The 23,730-nt window shown below is 37.9% G+C and overlaps 1 protein-coding gene and 1 long non-coding RNA gene across 2 annotated transcripts; both read right to left on the minus strand.

Annotated features, from left to right (window-relative positions):
• Positions 1 to 1,013: 1,013 nt before the first annotated feature.
• On the minus strand, positions 1,014 to 22,405 carry LOC137464833 (coiled-coil domain-containing protein 171-like). The gene is made up of 10 exons (XM_068176388.1): positions 22,322 to 22,405; positions 20,920 to 21,091; positions 18,635 to 18,816; positions 8,868 to 9,035; positions 6,916 to 7,104; positions 5,246 to 5,747; positions 4,386 to 4,502; positions 3,321 to 3,547; positions 2,503 to 2,682; positions 1,014 to 1,250 (listed from the first exon to the last, which is right to left on the minus strand). The coding sequence occupies exons 1-10, from the start codon at positions 22,403 to 22,405 to the stop codon at positions 1,029 to 1,031; spliced, it is 2,043 nt and encodes a 680-aa protein (XP_068032489.1). The 3' UTR covers positions 1,014 to 1,028.
• LOC137465264 (uncharacterized) lies at positions 13,285 to 15,975 on the minus strand. Its single transcript, XR_010994603.1, has 3 exons — positions 15,868 to 15,975; positions 14,624 to 14,716; positions 13,285 to 13,295 (listed from the first exon to the last, which is right to left on the minus strand). It is a non-coding gene; the product is annotated as an uncharacterized lncRNA (long non-coding RNA).
• Positions 22,406 to 23,730: the final 1,325 nt, after the last annotated feature.

Raw genomic sequence — 23,730 nt, forward strand, 5'->3', positions numbered from 1 at the left:
GCTAGGTCCAAAATGGGTTTCAGTCCCTTTGGTGGCAAAGACCTGTCCCTTAGATGATGCTTGTGTATTTACTATAAATAAATTGTATCTGTCTACAACAAGATGGTGTGGAAACACAGAGAACAAGCAATCATTTCTTAAATAAGCAGAACTTTAAGGATCTTCCAAAGAGATGTTGTCAGAGCAGTAAGATAGCACAGGTATTTTGTTTGCCAGTTATTTCAGCATCCAGAATTTGAAGAACTATTATGGGATAACTGCATAAAATGTATGACCTAGTATTTTGAACTAACACTTTTCGTTTTAGAAGACTATCCCTGAATTTAAAAATAAAAGAGACAGAAGTCCTTTTCTCTTCTAACCTTATACTGTCCAGGGCTAAAAGCCTGCCCATGGAAGTAGGAACTGAAATTTTTATTCATTTTAAGTGACATCCCCCAGGCCCCAGGGCTCACTTTACTCCCTGTTTGAGGGCAAGTTCTGCCTCCTCGAGAGTCTCCCGCAGCTGCTGCTGGTCCTGCTCTGTGCCTTTCAGGAGTCTCTTCTGGTGATCCAGATCTTGGTCTCTGCTCCTCAGCTCCTCCAATGCATTAGAGAGGCACTGCCAGCAGACAGAGAGCAGAGTTACTCTTTAGCCCAAATAAACTTCACTTTATGCCATTGGCTACTGACCAACGTGGAAGACAAATTGATTGCAAAGTAGATTTGGACAACTGCATGCTAAGGTTTTATGAATTTCCTAGCAAAAGAATTACTGACTCAGAACCCCCCCTAGTTTTTAGTATATTTGCTATGTATAAGTGTATTTTAGAAAACAAAATTATTGTAGGCAAAAAAACCCAAAACAAACCTCCATTGAAAAGTTTTTTCTTAAATTGTTAAAAATAAAACATAGATAGCTTAAAAAAAATTTAAAAAGGAGTCTTTGAAGTGTTTTCTCAGTAGCCTAAAATTCCAGCAGACTGAGTAGTGTGTGTGTATTTACTCCTGTTACTTTATTTACACAAGGACTGCACTATTTGGCTTATTTAACAAAAGGTAAAACTCGGGTGACTGTTCCAGAAGAATAATCTTACCATCAGAGATACATTGGAGACTTGGCTTCTTTCTGTGTCGATAAGTGGGCATGATTCCAGTATACTACTCAGCTCCTGAAGCCGTCGCTGGTGCTCTTGTAAAAGCAATCTTGCCTCCTGCTCACGCTGCAAAGCATTATCTAACTCCTCCTGCAAATTGTCTTGGTTGATTTTCTGGAAAGAGAAACAAGCTGGGCCTGATTCTGTAACTATATTCAGTGGTTTCCCTACCACTGAGTGAGTTCCACTTGCAAACATACCAAATTCTAAAACAGATGCATGCTTAGGATTAGTCTTGAAGTTCTTTTAACATGAAGACAGATTACTGAACAGTAAGATGGCAGACCAGTTAATCACTGTGTTTTTTGTAAAGAGCATTCATGTAAAGTCTTGGCATTCATTATTCTATTCAAATTAGCACCCTAGGGTGCAAAACCTCAATATGTAGGAGGAAAAATATGCAGATCAATGTTCAACATTTTAGTGGATAGCTTATTGACCCTTGTAAACACCTTAGTGGCCTGTTCTTGTCCTCCAAAACCTGTTCCAGGAAAAAGAAATAATTCTTCAAGGGAAGTCATCATCTGCATTTCAACTACAATCTAAAATGTCATAATTTTCATCTAACTGTCCCAAAACACTAAGGGAATAAAACCTGTTGAGAAGAGAACTGAAGATGATCAGATATTTTTGAGTAAAAAAAATAAAAATCCATTTTACTAGCTAGGAACAGGAAGGACAATGGGTGAGACGTCATCTAGCAGATATTCTCTGCTTGGAAGTGTTTGGATTAGGACACACTGACAGGTTCTACCAACTAGGCTTCAGGTTAGGGAACCCACAGCATTTCAGTAACTCCATCAGCAACAGCAAAGGACTCAGGGGATTTTGTGCATTTGTGCTACTGAGAATGTAGGAAAAGGCTTTTTTTTCCCCTGACATAAAGTTACTTCTTCAGGGAAACAGACCCACTAAAATTTGTATTGTATTAATTATAACATGCATCAACATCCATACAGAGTTTAAACTGCTATATTTATATTTCATCAACTTCTCATGAACATTCGTATTGAACACCCTGACTTTATTCCAGCTGACTTTACTCTGTTGCAGTGAAATCTTCTTTTAGGATACATAAGTCATCACATCAACATTTCCAAAAAATGGGAGAACCTGGACTGCTGAAGACCAAACTGCAATTTATACAGGACACCTCCTTCTACAAATCAAAAGGAAACTCCAGTGGAAAAGGGGTCTTTCTAAATACATCTGTCTTCTAGTTTAGTGACATTTACAAGGCAAGGTTTCTGGAAAATTCTGTTGAAAGTAAATAAATTCTATGTTTTCCAAAAGGACATAAATCAAAAAATGTGTAGAAAGGAGAATCTCTTTTAAGCAAGAGAGCCTCCAAATCCAATGCACTTACATGCTGAAGTTCATTTGATTGCTCTTGCAGCCTGTGGGCTTTTTCAGCATCTTTTCGCATCTCATTGCAACTCCACTGGCATTCTGCAAGCTGCAGGTGCAGTGAGTGGGACTCTACCTCTGCTGCATGAAGCCTTCGTGAAAATTCAAATATTTCTTGCTGCAAGATTGCTATGTTTCTCTGTCAGCATACAAAAACAAGTTGATGGGCTATAAAATCTGCTATTTTAGCAATAAAAGAAATCATATTAATGACCCAAGAAAATGAAGACAAAACATAATTTTTTCCTCCATCTCTAAAAGACATACACAAGGGCAAAAGTTTGAACCTGTCACCTACCAACCCTACCAAGGGCTACTGCAAATTCTGTTTACAAAGAAGTACTATTTTCACCTAAAGTCTACTATAAAAGATTATTGGAGAAAGAGTTTATCCTTTCATTTTGGTTTAAGGGAAGAAGGCTATCTTTACTGAAAAAGGATGGTAGACATGAGAAAGTAGAAAACCATAATAAAACATTTACATCAAGCCAAAAGCAAATTTGTTCTTATAAGCTAATACAGATCTGATAGAACTTGAAAAAAACCCTTTTACTTGGATACACTAAACCTCCTCCAAAAATTCTTTGTCAATAAAAGAAAAGACCTATTTACACCCTAATGTGTGACAAATCAACTTCTGAGTGTCCATATAGGGGTACTTCATTGTCATGGACTCATCACCAGCCTGAAACAAAATAAATGGTGCTTTCCAGGGAGCTTCTCTGTTGCTTCTGTAAACCTTCTGTTTCCATGAAGGAGGACTGTAAATCTGCTTACTGTGCTGGGCAGTCTGTCATACAATCCAGCTTCCAGGGCCTGGGCATTTACTCTGCGGAGCCCACGAGCCAGCCTCTGTATCAGGGAGTCCCTCTCCAGGTAAGCTCTGCACCCACAAGGTTTCCCTTGAACTGTCTCCATCAGTAAGCTCAGGTTGTCCATCAGTTTTGCAAAGCAGTTCCTGGCTGCCCTGATAAGGGAGTGTCCAGAAAGCCAGGAGCATGCATCTTTAAGAAACAACAACAAAAAAGAAACATCAAGCAGTTTATTAGTTCCCATTTCTTGTAATATCATGTTCTTTTGCATTTATACAGGATGGAACCTGTAAATATTCTGAAACACAGAATACTGATTCTGAAACACTGTTCAAACTTTGCTTTTAAAGGATATGAATGAAAATTACTGAGAACAGCATGATCAAAGAAGAAAGTGCCTGAAACTGAATCTAAGCACATTTGATTCAAAAACAACTTTTATACCAACTTAGTGTTTAGCCTTCTGGAAAATGCATCACCTTGTCTTTCTCCTGCTATTTCCCTTTATTCACATAAATTATCCCTCTTCTAATATCCTTGTCTTCTGTGACAAAATTGTGGGGATTCTGGAACTAGAGATTAATAAAGAACCAGGGATGGCAGCAATGCAGATGAACCAAGGGAGCCTGTATCAGTTCTCACTGTAAATAAACTCCAGAAACACTTTCCAGCCTTCTGCTTCCATGGCTATATACAATGAAAGGATAAAATATCCTATCAGTTGTTAAAGAAAATGAATCTGTTCCAACAGTACAGAGATGTGATCATTCAGAGAATGCAGAAGAGGTTTACCATTTTACCCTGCAATAAAATTACTCCTTCAGGGAAAGAGCCCCACTAAAATTTGTATTGACTAGCTCAGGATATAACCTCGCATCAAAGGTGTCTATCATAATATTCAGAAATATCTCTTCAGAGCTATGATCCAGAATGGTTTAGATAAAATCATCAAAATGGAAGTGATATGACCACCCTGACTTTTTTATTTTTTTGATAGATTTCTGCTACAACAATATACTGTTAGAATTACCTTGTTTGCTGAGAACATCGTCTAGTTCAGAGATGGAACTGACTATTGCAGTATAGAGGTTAGAGCTAGTCAACCAGTCAAGTGCTTCAATACAGTCAACTCCTTCCTCTTCAAAACCTGGGAAACAGAATTGCAGCTAGCAGGATAAGTGAATCACTAGGATATGGCACACTGCTACCTCCAGCTCTTTCAGAAATTAACCAAAAATAAGCATATAAACAACAAATTAGTCAGGACAATTTAGACCGTTTTAAGCATGCTTCCAGAAGTACTAAAAAACAAAAAAAGTAGATGAACCTTCTAATGTGGAAAACATTTTTGATACCATTTATCCTTGCAGAGGGAAGTATAAACTGGTCTGGCAACAGAAAGGGGCAAGTAGATATAATCTCTGAAGAAAATTTCGAAATCCCATGCTAATATTTCACCTGAATCAGAAAACAATTTTTGTGGGTCTTAGTAGTAAATACATATTAAAAATTATTAAAATAAGAGGAGGAAATACCTTTTCTAGGGGAAAAAAAAAAGGTGACAGTTAATAATTCAGGAACATTGCAAGATATTTACCACAGAGAAGATGCTGCAGCACCTAGTTCTGAAATCCATAACACAAATATCAAAAATATCAGATAGTGTTGAGCTCATGTGCACAATTGCAATTTTACCTGTAATGCTTAACACATGACTAGGCATTTCCTCGTAGAATGAAATATGTTTGTCAAGCAACGTAAAAATTATAAATCCATAAATAATTTGTACAAATGTCATGAAATATATCTTTATGCCCCAGCAATAATAATAATCTTGCTTTTTTTTTTATTCCCTAACCATGTAATTTGACCTAAGAATATTTCACTTACGTGACACATGCCTGCCTCTGGATTCTCCCACACAAACTTGAATTCCAGTGCATCCTCTGGAGGCATCTGTCCAGACCAAAAAGGTACAAGAATATCGGGCCAGAGCCCTCAGCCTGTTAGCAGCCAGAACTGCAATCACAGCTCTTCGGAAGACATAAACCAGGTGCTTGGCTCTTCTCTGCCTCAGCCTGCCTTCGCCTTGGCTGTTTTCCACGTTAGTAGGGAGAGCATAAAGGAGGCTGATGATCTTCTGGTTCAATAATTTGTGGTGGTTCACCTGCTCCTGGAGAATGTCTCTTTGGCAAGACACAGCGCACAGTCTGCCGTAGAGAGGACACAGGGCCCCTGACAGCAGTGCACAGGCTGCCAGCAGGGAGGAGCGTGCCTTGTGAGCATTTGATAATGTATTTGTCATGGAACGGTTTTCATGGGCCTGTTTCTCGCAGGTTTGTTCAAGGCCATACAGTTTTTGCCTGGTTTTCTGCACTGTTTCTTCACATTTCTGCAACAGAAACAAACCAAACAAAACCGGAAGAAATATTAACTAGATAGTTTTTGCCTCGACAAGAGCAAAAAGAAAATTCTTCGTTTTGCCATTCAAATGATGCATTAAAGGAGTCAAAAATTCTTAGTAACGATGGTGATGAAAGTATTTCTTCTAGAAAACAATTACAGAATCAGATATATGAAACCAAAGCAATGGTAGGAGGGAAACTGACATGATCATCAACTGCAAATTGGACTCCTGATTTCTAACAACATTCAGCAATATGGTGACAGCTCACAGAAGGTCCAACGCTGCTTGTCTGCCCACAATAAAGTTCTATGAGTTGACTTAACAATAGTAGTAACATCCTCCAATTTCAGAGAGAGCACTGCTCTACCAAGCAGAAAGCCAGTGTAAGTGAGAGGAAAAAGGTAAGAAGGCTGGAACATGAGACTAGACATTAAATTTTTCAGCATGCAAAGACTTCCAGCCCTGAAATCTGCATCAACTACAGCATTATTCTGTGAAGTAAGTTGCAACAACTCACAAATAACAAGGGACATCTATTTCCTTTATTCACAAGACTTTTAATTGAAACTGGTGTGAAGGAATGTGATGGTAAAGACAGCAAATGGTGGTTGTGGAATAATGGGTAACATTTTGGATTGCAGGATTGCAAATAACTCATCTAACAAGCAGTGAGAGTTTCACACTTTAAAACCACTTCTCACTGTAGTATCACTAAAGCAGAGTCATTACCACTGTTCTTAGGATCAGTACATATGCAATTAAATTTATCCACAGGTAACACCACATTACTGTTACTCCATACAATCTCTGCAAATGATGATGCTGAAAAAGTAGCTGCTGCCCTCAGAAATTCTTAAAAAAAGGAAATTCGATCTTACAGCTATAGCATTCTCAGAAAAAAAATACTACCCACTGTAGATGAAATCAGGCTTCTCATGACAAATGCTTCAAAAAAGTTATTTATTTCTTATTTTAAATGATGTTAATATTAGCACAGTGATGGGTTGGTTTGTTGTTTGGGCTTTTTTTAACTTTAAAAATATACTTAAATTCCCAAATGACCTTAAACTGCTAAGGGGCTTAAACGACTGAAAAAATCAATTAAATGGTACAAGAAAAAAAAGAAAAAAATTAGAAGTTCCCAGCACTATACCTGGGCTCTTGCATGAACTTCTGCAAGGATATTTGAGTACTGCTCTTCAAGATATTGCTTTTCTTTCTGCCAGCAATGTTCCTGTGCTTTTAACTGCTCAGACATTTTCTCAAAAGCATCCTCCTGCTTCTGCTGAAGTTCCTTCAGAGTGTCAGCCTTGTGCTTGCAAATATATTCTAGGTGAGATATCTGTGTGACAAGCATTTAAGAAGAAATTATTGTTTACCTTTTCACTTTGAGTCACGCACAGACTATTCCAGCATAAAATCTAAACTGTAATTTCTTCAAAATTTTCATTAAAACTAAATAAAACCCTTTTCATAGCAGATGAATTACTTGGTTCTCCAAACAAAACTGAAATATATTTTGAAACAAAAGATTTTATTTGGTTTCGGTTCTGCCATCCTTTTACCACCTTGTAGATATTTGTCACCTTCTTTGTAGGAAACCTGAGCCAGACACTTCAAACTTGTTTTTTAAACAACTCTGTTAAATTTTAGTCCATTAGTAAATTAGGAATCCAAGTATATACTTTAGAAATGTGAAATGATTGCACACAAGAAATCAAAACAGCATTTAATTTTTTGTTTTGCTTGGGGTTTTTTTGGGGGAGTTGTTGGGGTTTTTTTTGTTGGTTTTTTTTTTGTTTTTTTTTTTTTTTTTTTTTTTTTGTTTGGTTCGTTTTTTTGTTTGGGAGGTTTTTTTTCTTTTTTTTTTTTTTTTCTTTGTTAAAAAGCCAAGACTTTCCAGATTATTATTAAGTTTTTAAACAAGTCCAGGGAATTCTAGCATAGAGAATGTTTTCCTTAAAAATAGCTCATAAGTTTATGATGTGTTTTCAACAAGCATGAAGGGATACACTCTTGTGGTTTAACACTTCACCCCCCATGCAAATTAAATAGAGGCATGAACCAAGCCAACAATGATCTCCAAATGCACACACCTGCACTTTGTTACTAGAAAACATCAGCAAGACACATCCAGATAGATCACGCTGAGCTGTAGGAAAAAAGGTTTTGTGCAACACAGTCTAAAATCCCAGAAAAGCTGCTAAGTACATGAGAAGAGCCCTAGAGACCTCCCAAGCAGTCTCAGTAACAAGGCTTAATTAAAATGCAAGAACAGGAAGACACAAACCCCAGAAACACTGCCAACAATATCCATCTCCTTCCCTTCCCATGTCTTTCCTTCTCCCTTTCCTCTTCTACTTCAAAAGAGAAATAAACCAGAAAACAAAGTCAAACCCTGAAGAGTGGCTTAGCTACTCTCAGCTTAGTCTCTGAACCCAGCTGACCTATTTTAACAGGGTTTTATTTTTCCTAAAACCACAAGGTTTTCTGGCAAGAAAGGCCACATAAGCTCACTTGCATTCATATCACTCAGAAATGTACAGCTCCTCCTGCACACAAATACTGACATGTTTTAGAATAGGTATTTCTATTGTGTTTCTGAATAAAAATGTCAGAGTCCGAAAGTTGCAATTAAACAGAAAACCCCACACTGGCATTCTTTCAAATAGCACATCTGAATCATAAACACATAATTTAAAGATGGTATTCCTGGAGAAAGTGTATTTTGCTATGGATTATGGTAAAACAAAGACTTGCTTTATGACTGTAAATGACTACATTCTGTGAATTTCTTCATCAGTAAGATGAATTTATTATCTTTTAATGAGGTCCCTGTGGCTGGTATCAGACAATCCTTTCAGAATGTCCTGCAGAGAAAGTGGAGCTGAGAGACTTGATGCACACTCCAGTCACATCTACATGCTCACAGCAACAGCATCAAGCTGAGCAGTGGACCAGCCATAATTAACGGTGTTCATTTGTTAATGTCCAAATCCTCTTGGGGGGATGAATATCACTCCTTTTTCTCCTTTTTAACGAGCCTGCAGTGTGCACAAATGTCACTGAGCTCCGCAGAGGCAGCTGATGCCTGGGGACACTCACCCTCTCCTTAGCCTTGTGGAAGTTCAAGATCAGGGCTTCAACGTTCTCATGCAAGAGAGCACAAAGCTCTGTCCAAGGTAACTCTTCCAGGGCGACCTCTGAATGTTTGGCAAGCACATGGGCGTTTGCCATGCTCTGGTATAAGTTTAGGAGGATGGACACATCCCTCTGGAACACAGAGAAGAATTCGTTGCTGTAGCTGGGCAATGTTCAAATCAAAAGAGATGCATCACATGTGCAGTAGCAGTGCTGCATGCAGCTGATAACAAGGCCTCAGAGCTCATTCTCACAGCTTTCCAAAATTCCTGTGTTCATTTCTAATAATTGCTGCCATAATATTGCATAATCTTACAGCAGAGTAAGAAAAGCGATTTGACCAAATTTATCTAATTAGACACAGTATGCCTATAAAGTATGTGAATAAATCCCAGTCCTGTGGGGGCCACAACATTGACCTGGCACAGATAAAAATTTCTGTGCTCTTAGTGGATGCAATTCATTCTCCCTTGTTAATACTCTGATGTGCATTCAAACTGTGCCCCCACACAGCTGCACAGCACACAGAAAACTGTCCAGTTGGCTAGGCAGCACAACACACTCTAAATTCCTTTAAAAATTTGTTTTGCATGGGTTATATATGATTAAATAGCTGGCCAAAATAGGCCTACAGCTCCATCAGTCACACTCCACAAGCCATGCCTCATTTCTTTACAGTGATTTTAATCAGTGGCATAATAAATTGATTCAGGTTATAAATAAATAAGCATGCAGTAAAAATTCAATTCTTCATAATGTTAGTGCATACAAGTGACTTAGAAACTTTGGTTAAGCTAATAGAAAGCTGTTTCTCAAATGCCATGAGGACAAAGTATGTAAACAACCGTAACAGTACAGTCAGAGATCAAGATAAGATTCTCAGACTAGAGTGGAAAGAACATATTCAGGGAACATAAAAGTGGTATAAAAGATGAAAAAATACTGTATAGGCCAGGAGAGCAGGAAGGGAAAACGAAGGGAAGAGAACACACTGACATTTTCACACAATTTTGGCATGGGTATAGCGAGGACCAACAGCAATATATTAAATGTTACCTCTACTTAGTTCCTGCTACAGTCTTCTGCTTTTTCATTTTGGGAAGCAAAATCAAAGCTGTCTCAATGGAGTAAACAGGATCACATACAGGTGATCACTCCTGCTTCCCAAACACATACAAACAGCTTTGGGAAAAATACAAAGCCAACCAAGGCAATAAACATTTAATCTCATAAGGGAACCACTAATACAACTCTTCCGAAAATGCGTATTTTTATCCTCTGCTCAGGACAGTCCTGTGGTTTGAAATCTTTTGAATAAAACACTTGAAACAACCAGCTCTGTGAATATGACAGTGAGACAATCCTGTTACTTTTAACCTTTCAGTAATATAACATTAATTTTTAGTACACCTTTACATACTGTTTCCATTACCAGAAATCTTGATCCTGAATGAAATCTTGTACTGAATTCTTGTCATGTATGAGATATAGTTTACTAAGGAATACAGATAAAAAGGAAAACTCTTACCACAGCAACAGCTAGCAAGCACTTAAGGTTTCTAGTAGAACATTTTCAGCTTGTAATTGTGTTTCGTAGTTATAAATAGCAATCATCAATGCCTGTAGTTAGGCCAGACAGTTGCTCTTCTCTCTATGTATTCCTTTTGTGCCTGATGAAATTACTTTTTCAGGCTACCTAGGCCAACAAATGCCTTTTAATACACTAATACTTGCATGGAAGAAGGTGTTCTCCCAAAGAGGAAGGAAAAAGAAGGTTCTGATTTTATTTTTCTTCAGTTTATGAATTACAGGTCTTCCTGGGCAGTGGACAACACTAAGACAAAGTGTGGACTAACTGCATCAGCTGAGCAAAAGACACCCACAAATCTGAAGACTCCCTTATGCAGGTCTCTGCTCCTGTCAACAGGGAACAGACCTCAGGTACCTTCCATGCTCAGAGCCCTGAGAGAGAAAGAAGAGAAGTTTCCAAGCCACCACCACCAAAAGTTAATATTGCAAAGAGTAGGAACAGAGCAAATGTTAGCACACAATGAAAGGAGAGATTTTCTACACATGCTAAGAACTTTCCTTTGCCCCTGCTGCTATGTGAAAAGATGGCACAATTGTTATTCAGGGTGTAGCTGGGTAAAGACAGCAGAAAGGCCCAAAGTGGTCATATAATACATCCAATGTGCCAAATCCACAGCAAAACAAGCAAAAAACAAAACAACAACAAGAAATCCACTCTGCTTCTCCAGCTGAAAGTTTGAAACAATTTTCAAGCAATTTTTACAGTCAAATACTTGCACTAAAATGAAAAGGGTGTATGAAATAGAAATAAACATTTCTACAATGGTAGCTAATGAAACTTGACAACAAAGTTTGGTAGAAAGGCAGAACATTCTTTACATGAAATCATAATCCATATCTACAAAATGCCTTCTTAATTCGGAATGCCAGTACATCCTACCCAGACTTAAAAAATTAGCTTCTCCAAGCACTGGTTACATTTATGCATGTAATAAATTCTTAAAAAGGTAGCGTAATAACAAACAGGGTAAGAGAATGGCAGAGTTCTTCCACAGCTCAGCACAGCAAATGCAGCAAATCCTCAGCACACTATATATTTTGACAGTATGTTTAAAAACACCTAAACAATGTGTGCCACGGGGTTTTTTTCCTTACTATTGAGCCTTCATGCAGGGTGAAGCTGGCTGTAGCATCTGCTAACGTCCCAGAGGATTCTTCAGCTTCCTTCCTTTCCTCAGCCTCGTCTCTCCATTGCACACTTAAGGATGAACGCTGTCTTCGTAAACTGGAAAGTTTCCACAATAAGATACTTTAACCAAAATTGCTTTTGTCAAATGCACGGTATTCTTTTAAAGGATAATCAACGGATATAGCAGATACCACGTTAGCACATCACATGGCTTCTGAAGCTGCTTGCCTTTCTTAACTGAAGGAAGAAATTTATATTCCTTCTAAGAAAGACTTGTCAAGTGGTTATGTTTTCAGTTACCAAGCCATGTATCATGCAATTCAATAGATTCATATTTGGATATGGCCTCAAAATTACATATAGCAAACAGAATTCTTCCTATTTTAAGTAACACAACAGTTCTCATGTCTCACATCACGTCTTGCACCATCAAACCCGACTTCACGTACAGTTCTCGCTCCTAAGGTTTCCACATGCCTGACTCTACTCTGGCATGACTTTTAAAGCAGACTACCCAGAATTTTAACCTGTTCTTGTACTGTGTCAGTCAGGAAAACAAGAGCCTGGCATGACTAAAAAGGCAGCTGATGAGGAAACTGCAAGGCCAAATAACAGCATAAAGGAGACAGAATCAGAGACAGGAATCCAAGGAAGAATTTTAAAAGATTGCCTGAGTATTTAGGCATGGTGCCAGGAAAGCCAAAAGCGTGCTTAAAATTTATGTTTGCAAAGGACGACAAAGGCTTTTCCAGCTCAAGTTTTAAGTATCTTACTAAAAAACATCTCTGTAACCATGAATCTTGAATGAGTTGCTCAGGAAACTTCCTTTTTTGTAGGAAAACCAGTTTCTTTCATTCTCTACTACTCCTTGTGTGAGTAAGTCAACATAAACACCTGTGTATGCAGACCCATAGAGTTCTAGGCTGAAAGAGAGGTCACCCAAGCTCTGTAACCACAGACACAGCAGACTGTTACCACACAGACACTGTGCTGGGCAGGAAACATCCCAAGAGACTTCCTCGGCTCTCACACTTTTCAGTATTTTTTAACCATTTAAAGCTTTCTACAGCCATTCAAAAGTTGAAAACAAAGATTATCCACTATAAATGATACACAGCTTCTTGACAGGAGTCTTGGGAGATTCAACTGAGTCACAAAAGTGGAAAACAATGTCTTCATAATAAGAATATAGAAAGAATGTTGATAGAATGTATACAGAAAAGCCATCTTTTCTAGACCTGCTGGCTATGTTTTCCTACACTCACCCCAACCACCACTGGGGGCTGGAGCCTACCGTAACTATGATTTTCAAAAGTTTTGGTTTGGCAAATAGTCTGTAACAGGCCAGTTATTATCTGTACCCATTTCCTATACCTTTGGTTATTGACATGGGCCTGTTGTTAATGGACTGCCAGGTTCTGAACCTTTCCTTTGGTTTGGCACATTGTACTAGATTTTCTGCTGATGGAAAATTGCAGGGAATGGAAACGACGAGTGGTACTCAAGCTGTCTGCTGCCATTTTGAAACGGCTTCAAAAGGAAACTTACACTTCTTTTCCTCTTTCGTGTGCTTTTTCTGACTCTTTGAAATCTTTCCTTGCTACCCCTGAAACAACTTCTCTCCTGCCATGCTGCTCTTCATTCAAAGCATCTTCAAGTTCTTGAATTCTCAACTACCAAGTGATAAAAAAGCAGTTAAAAGAAGTTAGGAAAGACTGCCATGGTCTTCAGCGCTGTTCACTGTTCTGTTCTGCTTTTTACAGGTGAATGTCTTCTATTAATTCTATATGGACTTAGAAAGCATTGAACACATGTAAAAATATATTAATACATAGAGTTCAAAACGGAGAGAAATAGATATGCTGACCCAAAGCACATCTTGTTGTCCTTTGATGGAGTTTGGATTTTGCTGTTTTCAATTATTTATATTACTGAAGCTTTCCAGGGGAATTCTATTTTTTTTTCAGTAGACTTGTGAAAGGATGGGCTTAACAGTAAAAGCTACACTTGCACTCAGAACTAAGCTCATGTGGAGCTTGTTCATGTACATGAACAAGAAGACAACCTTACCAGTTCTTCACCTATCAATCTCTAACTTCAAGGAATGCTAACCTTACAGCTCCTTTGTATGTTGTAAAAGTAGAGAAGGAATCAAGAAAACTGAATCATCACTACTGAATCATCACTTCAGAAATCCAAGAGCCTGTACTTAGAGAAGGTCATAAGAAAATAACTGACTGAAGAAGTGGCAGTGCTTGTTTGTGTTCCTCAGAAAACAAGGGGGGAAAAAAGATGATATTCCCTTTTGTTTTCTCATTTAGTTTTTCAAAAGTCCAATATGAAGGCTTTGGTAGTATGAGACCACTCAGCAATCATCTTACAGGTTTTTCACACTTGTTTTCTAAAATACACCCTCCTAAGTGCTTTAATAGATCAAACCCTATGTGGTACAGTTTAATAACACAAGAATTTCATATTCAGGCATACATATGACTTTTTTTTTTTTTTTTTTTTTTGTGTATTCAAACTTCTCTGGTAACTGCAGATATAATAGCTTTGAAGCTGAAATGTACTCTGAATAATTACATTTGGAACTGCAGTCTCAGGATGCATTAATATCTCACACCTAGAGAAGCTGGATGTATGCACTCTTATCCCCAAAATTACCTAAGTACCCATTGCAAAGATATAGGACAGGCTATTTGAACAGTTTAACTATTGTGAAACATTTCTTTTCCCCTCACTGTTTCAATACTACTTTGAATTTCTCAAAGTAAAAATGAGACATTTGGTTTTAATATTTATTCTATTAACTTGATAGTCCCCTGAAAACAGGAGATATTTTTCTATTATCTTTTACAATTTTGACACTCATTGCAAAAATCTATTCAGTGTTTTTAATGGAGCAAGGAAGTCTTAGCATTTTTTGAAGATTGTACATTTACAAGTTCATCTTCTGTTTTACTGCAAACTTCTACCAAATATTTCATTAAAAGTTTACCTGCATGGTTTCTGTAGTGCATTTACATTCTGTATGTGCTACTCTTGCTGCTGCAGCGTTTTCCTCCAGTTCCTTTATTTTCAGTGTAGCTGCCTAAAAGTACATTTTGAAAACATTGAAGTCCAGAAAGATGATAACATCGTGCAAAGACAACTTTAATTGTTCCGTTTATTAGGTCTCCATAAACCAACCTGTGGTATCGGAACAACTTGCACTTTGGAACTGTGAAAACTGGTATCAATCAATAAATAAAGGAAAACAATTACATATCCACAATATTAAAATAAAATTTTTGCTTAGTTAAAGAAATTGATGTAGGATTATGTTCTTGCTGCATTTTTTATACTCACAGATACCTATCTTCATATAAAGGCCTGGACATGGAATTTTAATTGAAAAAATGCTTTTAGCAAAAGCAGGAACTACAGAGTTGCTATAATAGAAATTCACATGCAATTTTAACTACACTGTTTTCTATCCAGAAATATCTTTTCACTTAAGATTGATGACTGATTTGAAAAGAACAATACACCCCAAAATTAGTCCTGCCTTCAAGTGATACAACAAAGATCAAAAAAAAGACATTGATATTAAAAGTCATTTAAGACACCTGAAGTTAGACAGATATAGGTGAAGTCATTGATTTTGGACAGGTAAAGCAAAAGAGCAAGTATGTGAGACTGAATCTGACTCTAAGCACTTCAGTTAGGGAAATATTAACTGGAAAAAAAATAAATAGAAATACAAGCTGTTGGCAGTAAATTTAAACTCTGTATAATCTCACACATTCTCAAAACGAAATAACTGAGAAACAGAGATCTGTGGAAGGCCTGTTAAAGAGAAAGTCACAGCACAGAGCTTACCAAACCTACTCCACAACAGCATCAGCCAAAAGGCTTAAGCTTTTCCTCCTCCCAAAAGACCTATCTGCATAACATGCTTTTATTAAAAAAAAAAAAAGGCCACAAATCCTGCACAAATACTCCCTCTATACCTCCACATTGCTAAGAGCACTTTCCCAGGGACATCAAGCTCTTCCCATCTGCTGTTAAGACACCAGTCTCAGGTCAGGCTCGCAGCATTCACCTGTGAATGCACCTTTCCTGCGAAACTGATGCTCCACATTTTGTTAATCAAACACAAGGCACACAAAGTCTACCTCAGAGGTTCCACCCCTCAAAAATGAAACTGCTCAGTTGTGCCAGTGCTTGCTGAGGCTCCCAGCAGCAGGCAGAAAGCTTTACCTCCAGTTCTTTGATGAGCCTCTCCTGCTGTTTATCCTTGAAATCCAGGCGGTCGGCCTGGAGCCTCAGCATCTTGCTGCAGCCGTGGTGCTCAACCTCCCTATCATTGAAATTCCCAAGCATGCTTTGCAGGGCAGCATTAGTTTTCTAAAGATACACAGGTAACTGAATAAATAAATACATCAAGAGGTACTTTTACTAAGTACTGCAGTAGAGAGTTCAACAGAGGAGTGGAGGCCGCATCAGAAGATGTTAGAAGTTTAAAATCGAAGATGCCGGCACATGTCAACAGAAGTGTTTACCCAACAGCAGACATGCTTTTAACTCACCACCAAGAAAACTCTATTGGCCCCAAAATCACTGTGAACATGACCTCCTGTGGTAACACTAAAATCAGAGCCAGAGCTCCACAGGAAATCTCTCCCTAAGAGTACAGCCCTTCCAGTCTCTTCTGTCTCCCAACTCAGTGGCAAAGATAGAAAAAGGGTGCATTTGTTGAAATGGCACATGGGGACAGATGTTCATTTTTTTCCTGATTTTTATTGTTAAAACTTCAAATCAGATGTTTTTAAAAACAGTAACTCTTACAGACTAAATAATTTTAATTTCTGCTATTCTGGAAAGGATTTTCTTCTTTCTAGAAATCGAATTACTTAAAAAACCTATTAAATATGAAGTCCTCAGTAGAATAAAAAAAGCTGATCCCCACATCAATTTCTGCATACAGAAATTGAACTAAGCTACAGGTTGGAAGAATCACTGACATTACTGGACTCTGTAGGTCTGTGACATCACTGCTACAAAATCCCCACAGTCCATATGAATTTGGACTAAATTTAAGCTAATCCTCTAGCTGTGCATGTCCAGCAAGACAGATTTCTTCCCTTTGGAATGCAAAATCAATAAAGAAGTAAATAAATAAACCAAAAGTAACAATTTCTATGGAACTATACCTGGAAAGATATAGAAATATTTATTTTTTTCAGGTTTATCTTCCAGATAGTAACAAAAGTGAATTGGGAAACGTGAAACAATTAACAGATAGTTTGTTGTAAAGTACTACCAAAAATGTTAGAACTTTTTATACTGGAAATGTGATTAACATTTGCAAACTAAAATTGTCATGAGTGTATCAAGCTCATTAAACAAGTCAGCAGGAGCTGCAGAATTTCAGAGTTTTGAGGATTTTTGGAACTTTTTGGAGGCCGTATGACTGTTTAAAACTCTGTATTCTGAGGGAAAAAAGGTGAAGGGATAGCTGTGTAACCACGAGGTGAAGCTATTGCCCTTCCCGTCGAACTCCAGCCCCTCCTATCCCGGGCCAGGATACACCCAACAGAGCTCATCATGAATCTGCCACAAAGCAGAGGGAGACTTTTCCTGCGTGTCCCAGAGACACGTCTCAGTGCTCTGTGACTCCACTCCCATGCCTGCCTCAGCATTTTCCCAGCCAAGTTCAGAATTACAGTTTGTGAAGTGCAGTTTTCCCAGCCAGGATTTGCCTACATGCTCAGAATCCCACTTCTCTGCACGTATTAAGACCACAATTAAATCTCTTTAGCTTTCATTTATAGCTCAGAATAACTAAAGGAGATTTCAACCAAGCCTGTAAATACACAACACACAAGACTGCAACGCATTCAAAGTCATAATTTATAAACCCACATGTTTCTGATGTTTATCTGACAAGTTTAAATCAATTAAGCTTTCAATGCAGTCAAGTCCAGATGTAAGATTTTTTTATTTCCCGGAACTTTATAACTATACATGACATAATTGTAGGGTGATGGGCAGAGGAGCAGCTACAAAAGCAAAGGGGAAAACCGGAACGTTTTTACTGCTGAAGGCAGGTTAGGGTTTGGCACCTGTTAGTGAATCACATTTGCCTTTCAGAGAGTTTTGAAAGTTCTGAAAGACTTCTGAGTTCAGAGCCGTCAAGATTCTGAAAGCCTACAGCTCACGCTGCCCTGTTTAATGAGCTAGATATATTCATGGCAATCTTAGGCTACTCATGTCAATTACATTTCCTAAAATTTGGTAGCTTTAATACATCTACCCAGAAAGCCTCTTCCTCTACAACCACTGGCAGAGAACACTGCCAGGGAACTGACAGAGAACACAATGCCCTGAGCCACACACTGCTCCTTTTGTCCTTTTTCGAGGACAAACATCACTTGACAGAGCATAGCGTACTTTTTCAACGTTGATCTTTTGCTGCCGCATTAAACTCTCTGAAGGCAGCTTCTGCAAAACACTGTACACAACAGAAGGCAATACCCTTCCAGAGCCTCCTCAAACCAACTCAGCCAACCTACTGTTAGCCAGAACTCAGAGCTTACCCTGCTTGCAGCTGGCAACTTAAAAAAGAAAACTCTATCTAAAAACAGGCTTCTTCACAGCCTGTATCTTGCCCTACCTTTATAAGAATCAGCTTTGAAAAAAAACTGACTTGTGTTGCTGCTTGTTTTGAGAAGGATCTTAGGTCCTGTCCACAAGCTCCTCTCTTGACCACTGTGTACTGATAACTTGGCTTAGGTGTTTACCATGCCAACCAGCCACAACACATTCCATCAAAGCCCCAAACCAGTGTTACACACTAAGTGTAACTTCATAAAGCTGTAACCTTCAGGACTATTCTGCAGTACTTAGCTATTTGGAGAATTTTTTTTCCCCTTAAACCAGAAAAACTCCAACCCACCACATACTTTGCACCAAAAACCTTTCAGCCAGCATCTCATGGAACTTTCCACCTTTTCATATATCATACCTGACAAGCCTTTTCTGCTTCAGTTTTTTCTTTGAAAAGGAATTCCAGTTCAGCAAGGTGTACTCTATGCATGTTATCCCTCTCCACTGCAAATCTTTGTTTCTCCTCTTCCCACTGCCTCTGAGCACTTTGAACCATTTTCTCAGTCTCTGCTGCTTTCTGCTGGTATTTGTCATTGAGTACTGTTGTTCACAAAAAAAAAAAAAAAAAAAAAAAAAAAAGAGAAAGAGAAAAATAGCTCTGCAAATAAGCATGTTCAGAAAAAAAAGCTATAATGAACCTAAGTTTGTCTGTGTATTGGGATATCCTGTGACACACTGGAACATTAACACTTTCACGACAGAGAAGCAGCCACATTTTGTCTTCCTGTAGCATCTTTCACAGAAGGTCATGGAAATGCTTTGGAGATTTCTACAAATGAAAGCTCTTCTCCCTTTGGAAAGGAATAAAAATTCAACTCTTTCAAGTGAGGCCTCTATAGCATGGGGAACTTAATTGCATTTTTCTGCAACACTTGGCTAGCTTATTTCCAAATATCTACGTGAAAATTTAGTCTGTATCAATTCATTTCAAGCTCAGTTTAAGGAACGGTAAAGACAGATACCGGCCACATGAAAAAGACTCTAGGAAAACCTCAGGCAGGTTGGGTGAATGAGCAAAGGTTTGGCTTTTCTGGGGAAGTTTACTGCTGCCCAAGTGATTTAAATCTTCAGCCCAGCAACTGCCCCAAGACAGGGAAATAGTGGATCTACTTCTCTGTGAAAGCTTCAATGCCAAGGAAAAGTTCTTTTCCTAAAAGCAGTTTTACTAGGAACTTTGCTTCATTTCACAATCTCAGCCAAAATATTTTGTATTAGCTTTTAATGTTGCTGAGTACAGCTAGCTATGTTGACATTTATGTGATCACCACTTTCTAATAGATTTTTACTTCAAACTCATCCCATTCTTCTGAAATTTCTTCCTAGCTGGAGAAGGGTGAAACAACCAGAAGAGACATGGTGGGAAAACACAGAGAATTAGTGGACACAATGATGGGGAACACCTGTCAGATGTCAGGAAGTCGAGCCTCAAGAAGAACAGCGGAAAAACAGTTTGGAGAAAATACTAAAGACAGGGCACAAGTGAGGTGCTCTGCCCAAGAATTTAAGTTGAGATTGTATGAAAAACACCACACGAGGTGAGCAAGGCCCCACGAGACCAGGAAGAAGAAGCGGTAAGTTAAAAACTGAAAAAGAAATGAGAAGCAACACCACGACTATTTGGCTTCTTTGACATGTGTCACGATAAAAACAAAACAGGAGAAAAAACCCCAACAAAGAACAAAACAAAACTAACAAAAAACCCCAGCCAAACAAACAACAGTTTGAGGAATTTAAACCAACCGAGATTTTTGTAATTTGTGTGTTCTCCAAATGAACGAAAGTGCAGATTTCTTATTATCTTTAAAAAAATCTGGCGGTATAAGCGCACTTGCAAGTTTCAGAGTCTCCTTCCATCCTTGCAAGGTTACAAAGTCCAGGAGTGCTCCAGTCTTTTCAGTGAACACCAAAGGTTCACAAATACATCTCCTGTACTAAATTTAAAGAGTATTAGACTTACTTAGGTAACAAAAAAAAATGCATCTCCCCAGCTTTTAAGAGTGAGAAATACCTCCCTGTTTGAGAAGGATTAAGAAAACTGGAGTTTCTGAATGCAAAACTAATAGGGGGGAAAATATGTAGGTAAAACCCCTCCTTTCCACATACTCCTATCATAACACACGTTATTTGTATAAAAACAAAACCAAAGATGACATGAAGAGGCCAGATATGAGCAACGAATAGCTAGAAATATCTGAAAAGGTGAAAGGAAAAAGCAGCACAATGAGAGCTCTTGGGGGGAAAGAAAAAGTTTTTGGAAAGAATGTAAACTAATAAACAGGATTAGATTTTATTTTTCTTTTCCCCTGAAATGTAGAGGGAAGAACTGCTGGCATCGTGATAAGCAGGAAGTGGAGAGGGACACCTTAATTACAGTTCTGTACACACCAAGGGAAGGAAGAACAGAAGGTAAGGAGCAAGAGGGAAAAAAAGGAATTTATAGGTTTAGCAGGTTATATTGAATTCATATGAGACAGCAAGGGCTTTCTAAACTCTTAGGAGCTTACAGAAGCAGATGAGCAAGACATGGGAAAATAAGAGACTTTCAAAAAAGGCTGTAACCGTAAAACCTTGTGCAATCTCTGCTTGCTTTCGTGACTTGGGACTGATGTAGCCTCTGGTCTATGATTTTGGGGTTTCTATTACCTTGAAGTTCCAAAAGTTTCCTTTTAACATCCCACAACTCGTCCTCTGCAGAATGTAGCTGTATATGAGCCTCTTTTCTAGTAAATGACCTTGCACTCTCCAGATGCTGATGAAGAGCTTCTCCTCTCTCACGTGTCAACCTTAATTTCATTTTTTTTTTATAGTGAGATATCTAGAAAATAAATATTTCAGAAATTTTCAGAAATTACATTCACAGCTGCCATCTTATTCCATCTGAATTTGAAGTACAGTCCTGAAACTGCACATTTTAGATACTTTTTTTTTGCAAACTGATCCTGTTCCCAGATGACTTTCATGTACCTCGAATATACCTCTCTGTTTTTCCAAACATACTCTGCCTTAAGAAAATAAAAACTACAATTATATTCCACAGGCAATTTTCTGGTAACTGCATTTAGCCACTAGAAAAGCAGTTGTGTTGGGATACTAGATTATCAGACACCTGGTGACTCACTATGTGAACACAAACTTCAGTCCAATGATGTCCAGCAGTCATAATAGCAGTTAATAGCAGTATGCTATTAAACACGACAAACAGAACAAAGAAAAGGCTTCCAAATGGCTCTTATCTGGTGCAAGAAAGCTAGTCTAGTCACTGCTGCCAAAAACTGGACCCAGGAAAACACATTCAAGCCATTTGAATGCAAGAAGGTGGAAAGTAAAACATGCACTTCTTCAGAACATCTACAAAGCAGCAGCCTCCTTATAACCAGGAGCTCCAGTCGTGGGAAATAACTGGACCCCATTACAAAGGTTTCCCCTGATGCTCTTGTGGCAAACTGGTACCTAAATGAAGCAGCAGTGAAAAAATACTTCATTAAAATTTTCTTTCATTTGAATTTTATTACTGCTCTAAGTAACAATTCTGCTCTGAGGAGTTTGTTAGGGGCAGCTGGTGTGGGTGCTCATTCATCTGTCTTCCACTAAATACAGCCAATAAACCAAGTTTGTTGTTCCCTATCCGTTTATTTAGAGATTCCTGCTTCTCCCACAGTGACTTGCTCTTGTTGTGCTCCCACTGCTCCATCAGTTGTGGGGTGATTCTGTAAAATGGATCCCTGGAATTACTGGGATTAAAACACTCAAACAAACCACATCTTACATCAAGAATTCCAAAACTAGGGGTGCAAAATGTTCTTCTGCATGACTTTGCTCTTGTGAAGTGCTCAAGTTTCTTGCACACACCTTCAACTATTAGCAATGACGCTAGAAGTGATATCAGTTCCTACGGACAGGCGAAAGATGTCTGTACAATGCTACTTCGATATTTTCCAACTACTGAATGTGATTTTGAGTCACCTGATGAGAGGATTATTTCAAGGAAACAAATTACATTTATTCCAAGGGTAAAATAAAGCAAACAAACAAGAAAAGTCCTTACCTCTTGATTGCGTTGATTGTGTAATTCCAAATTTCTTTTCTCCAGCCTATGGAGTTTTCTTCTCAGATCTTCAGCAGCGTCCATTTCTAGTTGATTTCTATCCTGAGACAACTGGAACTCTTCTATATCATTATCTGAGCTGAAAAATGTGTTTTGAAAAAACATGAGCATTCCTTTGACATTTGAATGCTTCTTTACTTCAATTACCCAATCATGGGTCCAGGGTTTTAAACCTTCACGTAAGTAAAATTATTTGGTGCAGTTTTCACTTTACTATTGCTCTCTGAAGGAAGGATTCTATAGAATTGCGCCAGATGATAAAGATGATATAGAATTGTGCAAGATAAGAGAGATGTGGCAGCAGGGACTTTAAAGAGAGATTCACCTTGGATTAACAAAGTTGATTTAAGCGTAACGCATTCATTACTATTTTTCAGGATCTTTGTTTCTGATAATGAACTTCCTTCATTTTTGATAATTAACTTCCAGGAGGCATAAAAACATAATTCCAATTATGCAAGTTAAAACGACTGGCAAGCTTTTTGTCTCCACAATAAGTCTCATTTTTTAACATTAGTTACTGTCTCAAAACCATCTCTGTCATGAATCAAATGCACAGATGTGGGAAAAAACCTCTCTTTTACATGCTTTGTCTTCAGAGATACATTCAAACTACAGACATGCAACTGATCACAAACACAACACAAATTGAAGGTTTAGTCCTCCAAACTGCCCTGTTCTATCGTAATTTCCACTACTATTGCAGTTAAAACAAAATCTACTTGGCAATTAACGAAATCAGCCCTCAAGCACCGCAAACAATAACAATAAGAGTCCAAACCAAGTTTCTATACGTAAAGTGAAAAATGCATACAAAGAATATATAAAATTGCATATATACACACTCACACAAATATGTATATATACATATAAATAAGTATATATATAAAAAAGTATTCATTAACCAGTTGAGTAATTTTAAGTGAAATTATTATAACTTCAAACTGGAAAAGATATAAGTTTTAAGTTATTTCAGTTCTTGAAAATCAGTGTTTACATTATTTGATATGTTCATTTTGACATTATTTTAAGTATGTAAGACTGCAATAATTATTTTCTCCAGACAAAAGTGCAAGAGTTTATGGGCAATTGATGTGAAATACACTGATAAAAGAAACATGATTAAATTAAGCACTAAACTGGTATCCTATAATACAGAAATAGAAATACTAAAATACTTTACCTTTGTCTACATGAAGTATTTTGTACAGAAATAACACTGTACTGGCATTTAATTAATAGCTCTTTCTAAATAAAAAGTGACCACTTTATCTATAGATTTGTGTCTAGGCACAATTAACGTTTTTCATGACCAAAAATTACCCAATGACATATGTTTTCACACGTTT

This window comes from Anomalospiza imberbis, chromosome Z (assembly GCF_031753505.1).
Source record: "Anomalospiza imberbis isolate Cuckoo-Finch-1a 21T00152 chromosome Z, ASM3175350v1, whole genome shotgun sequence".
Taxonomy (NCBI): Eukaryota; Metazoa; Chordata; class Aves; order Passeriformes; family Viduidae; genus Anomalospiza; species Anomalospiza imberbis.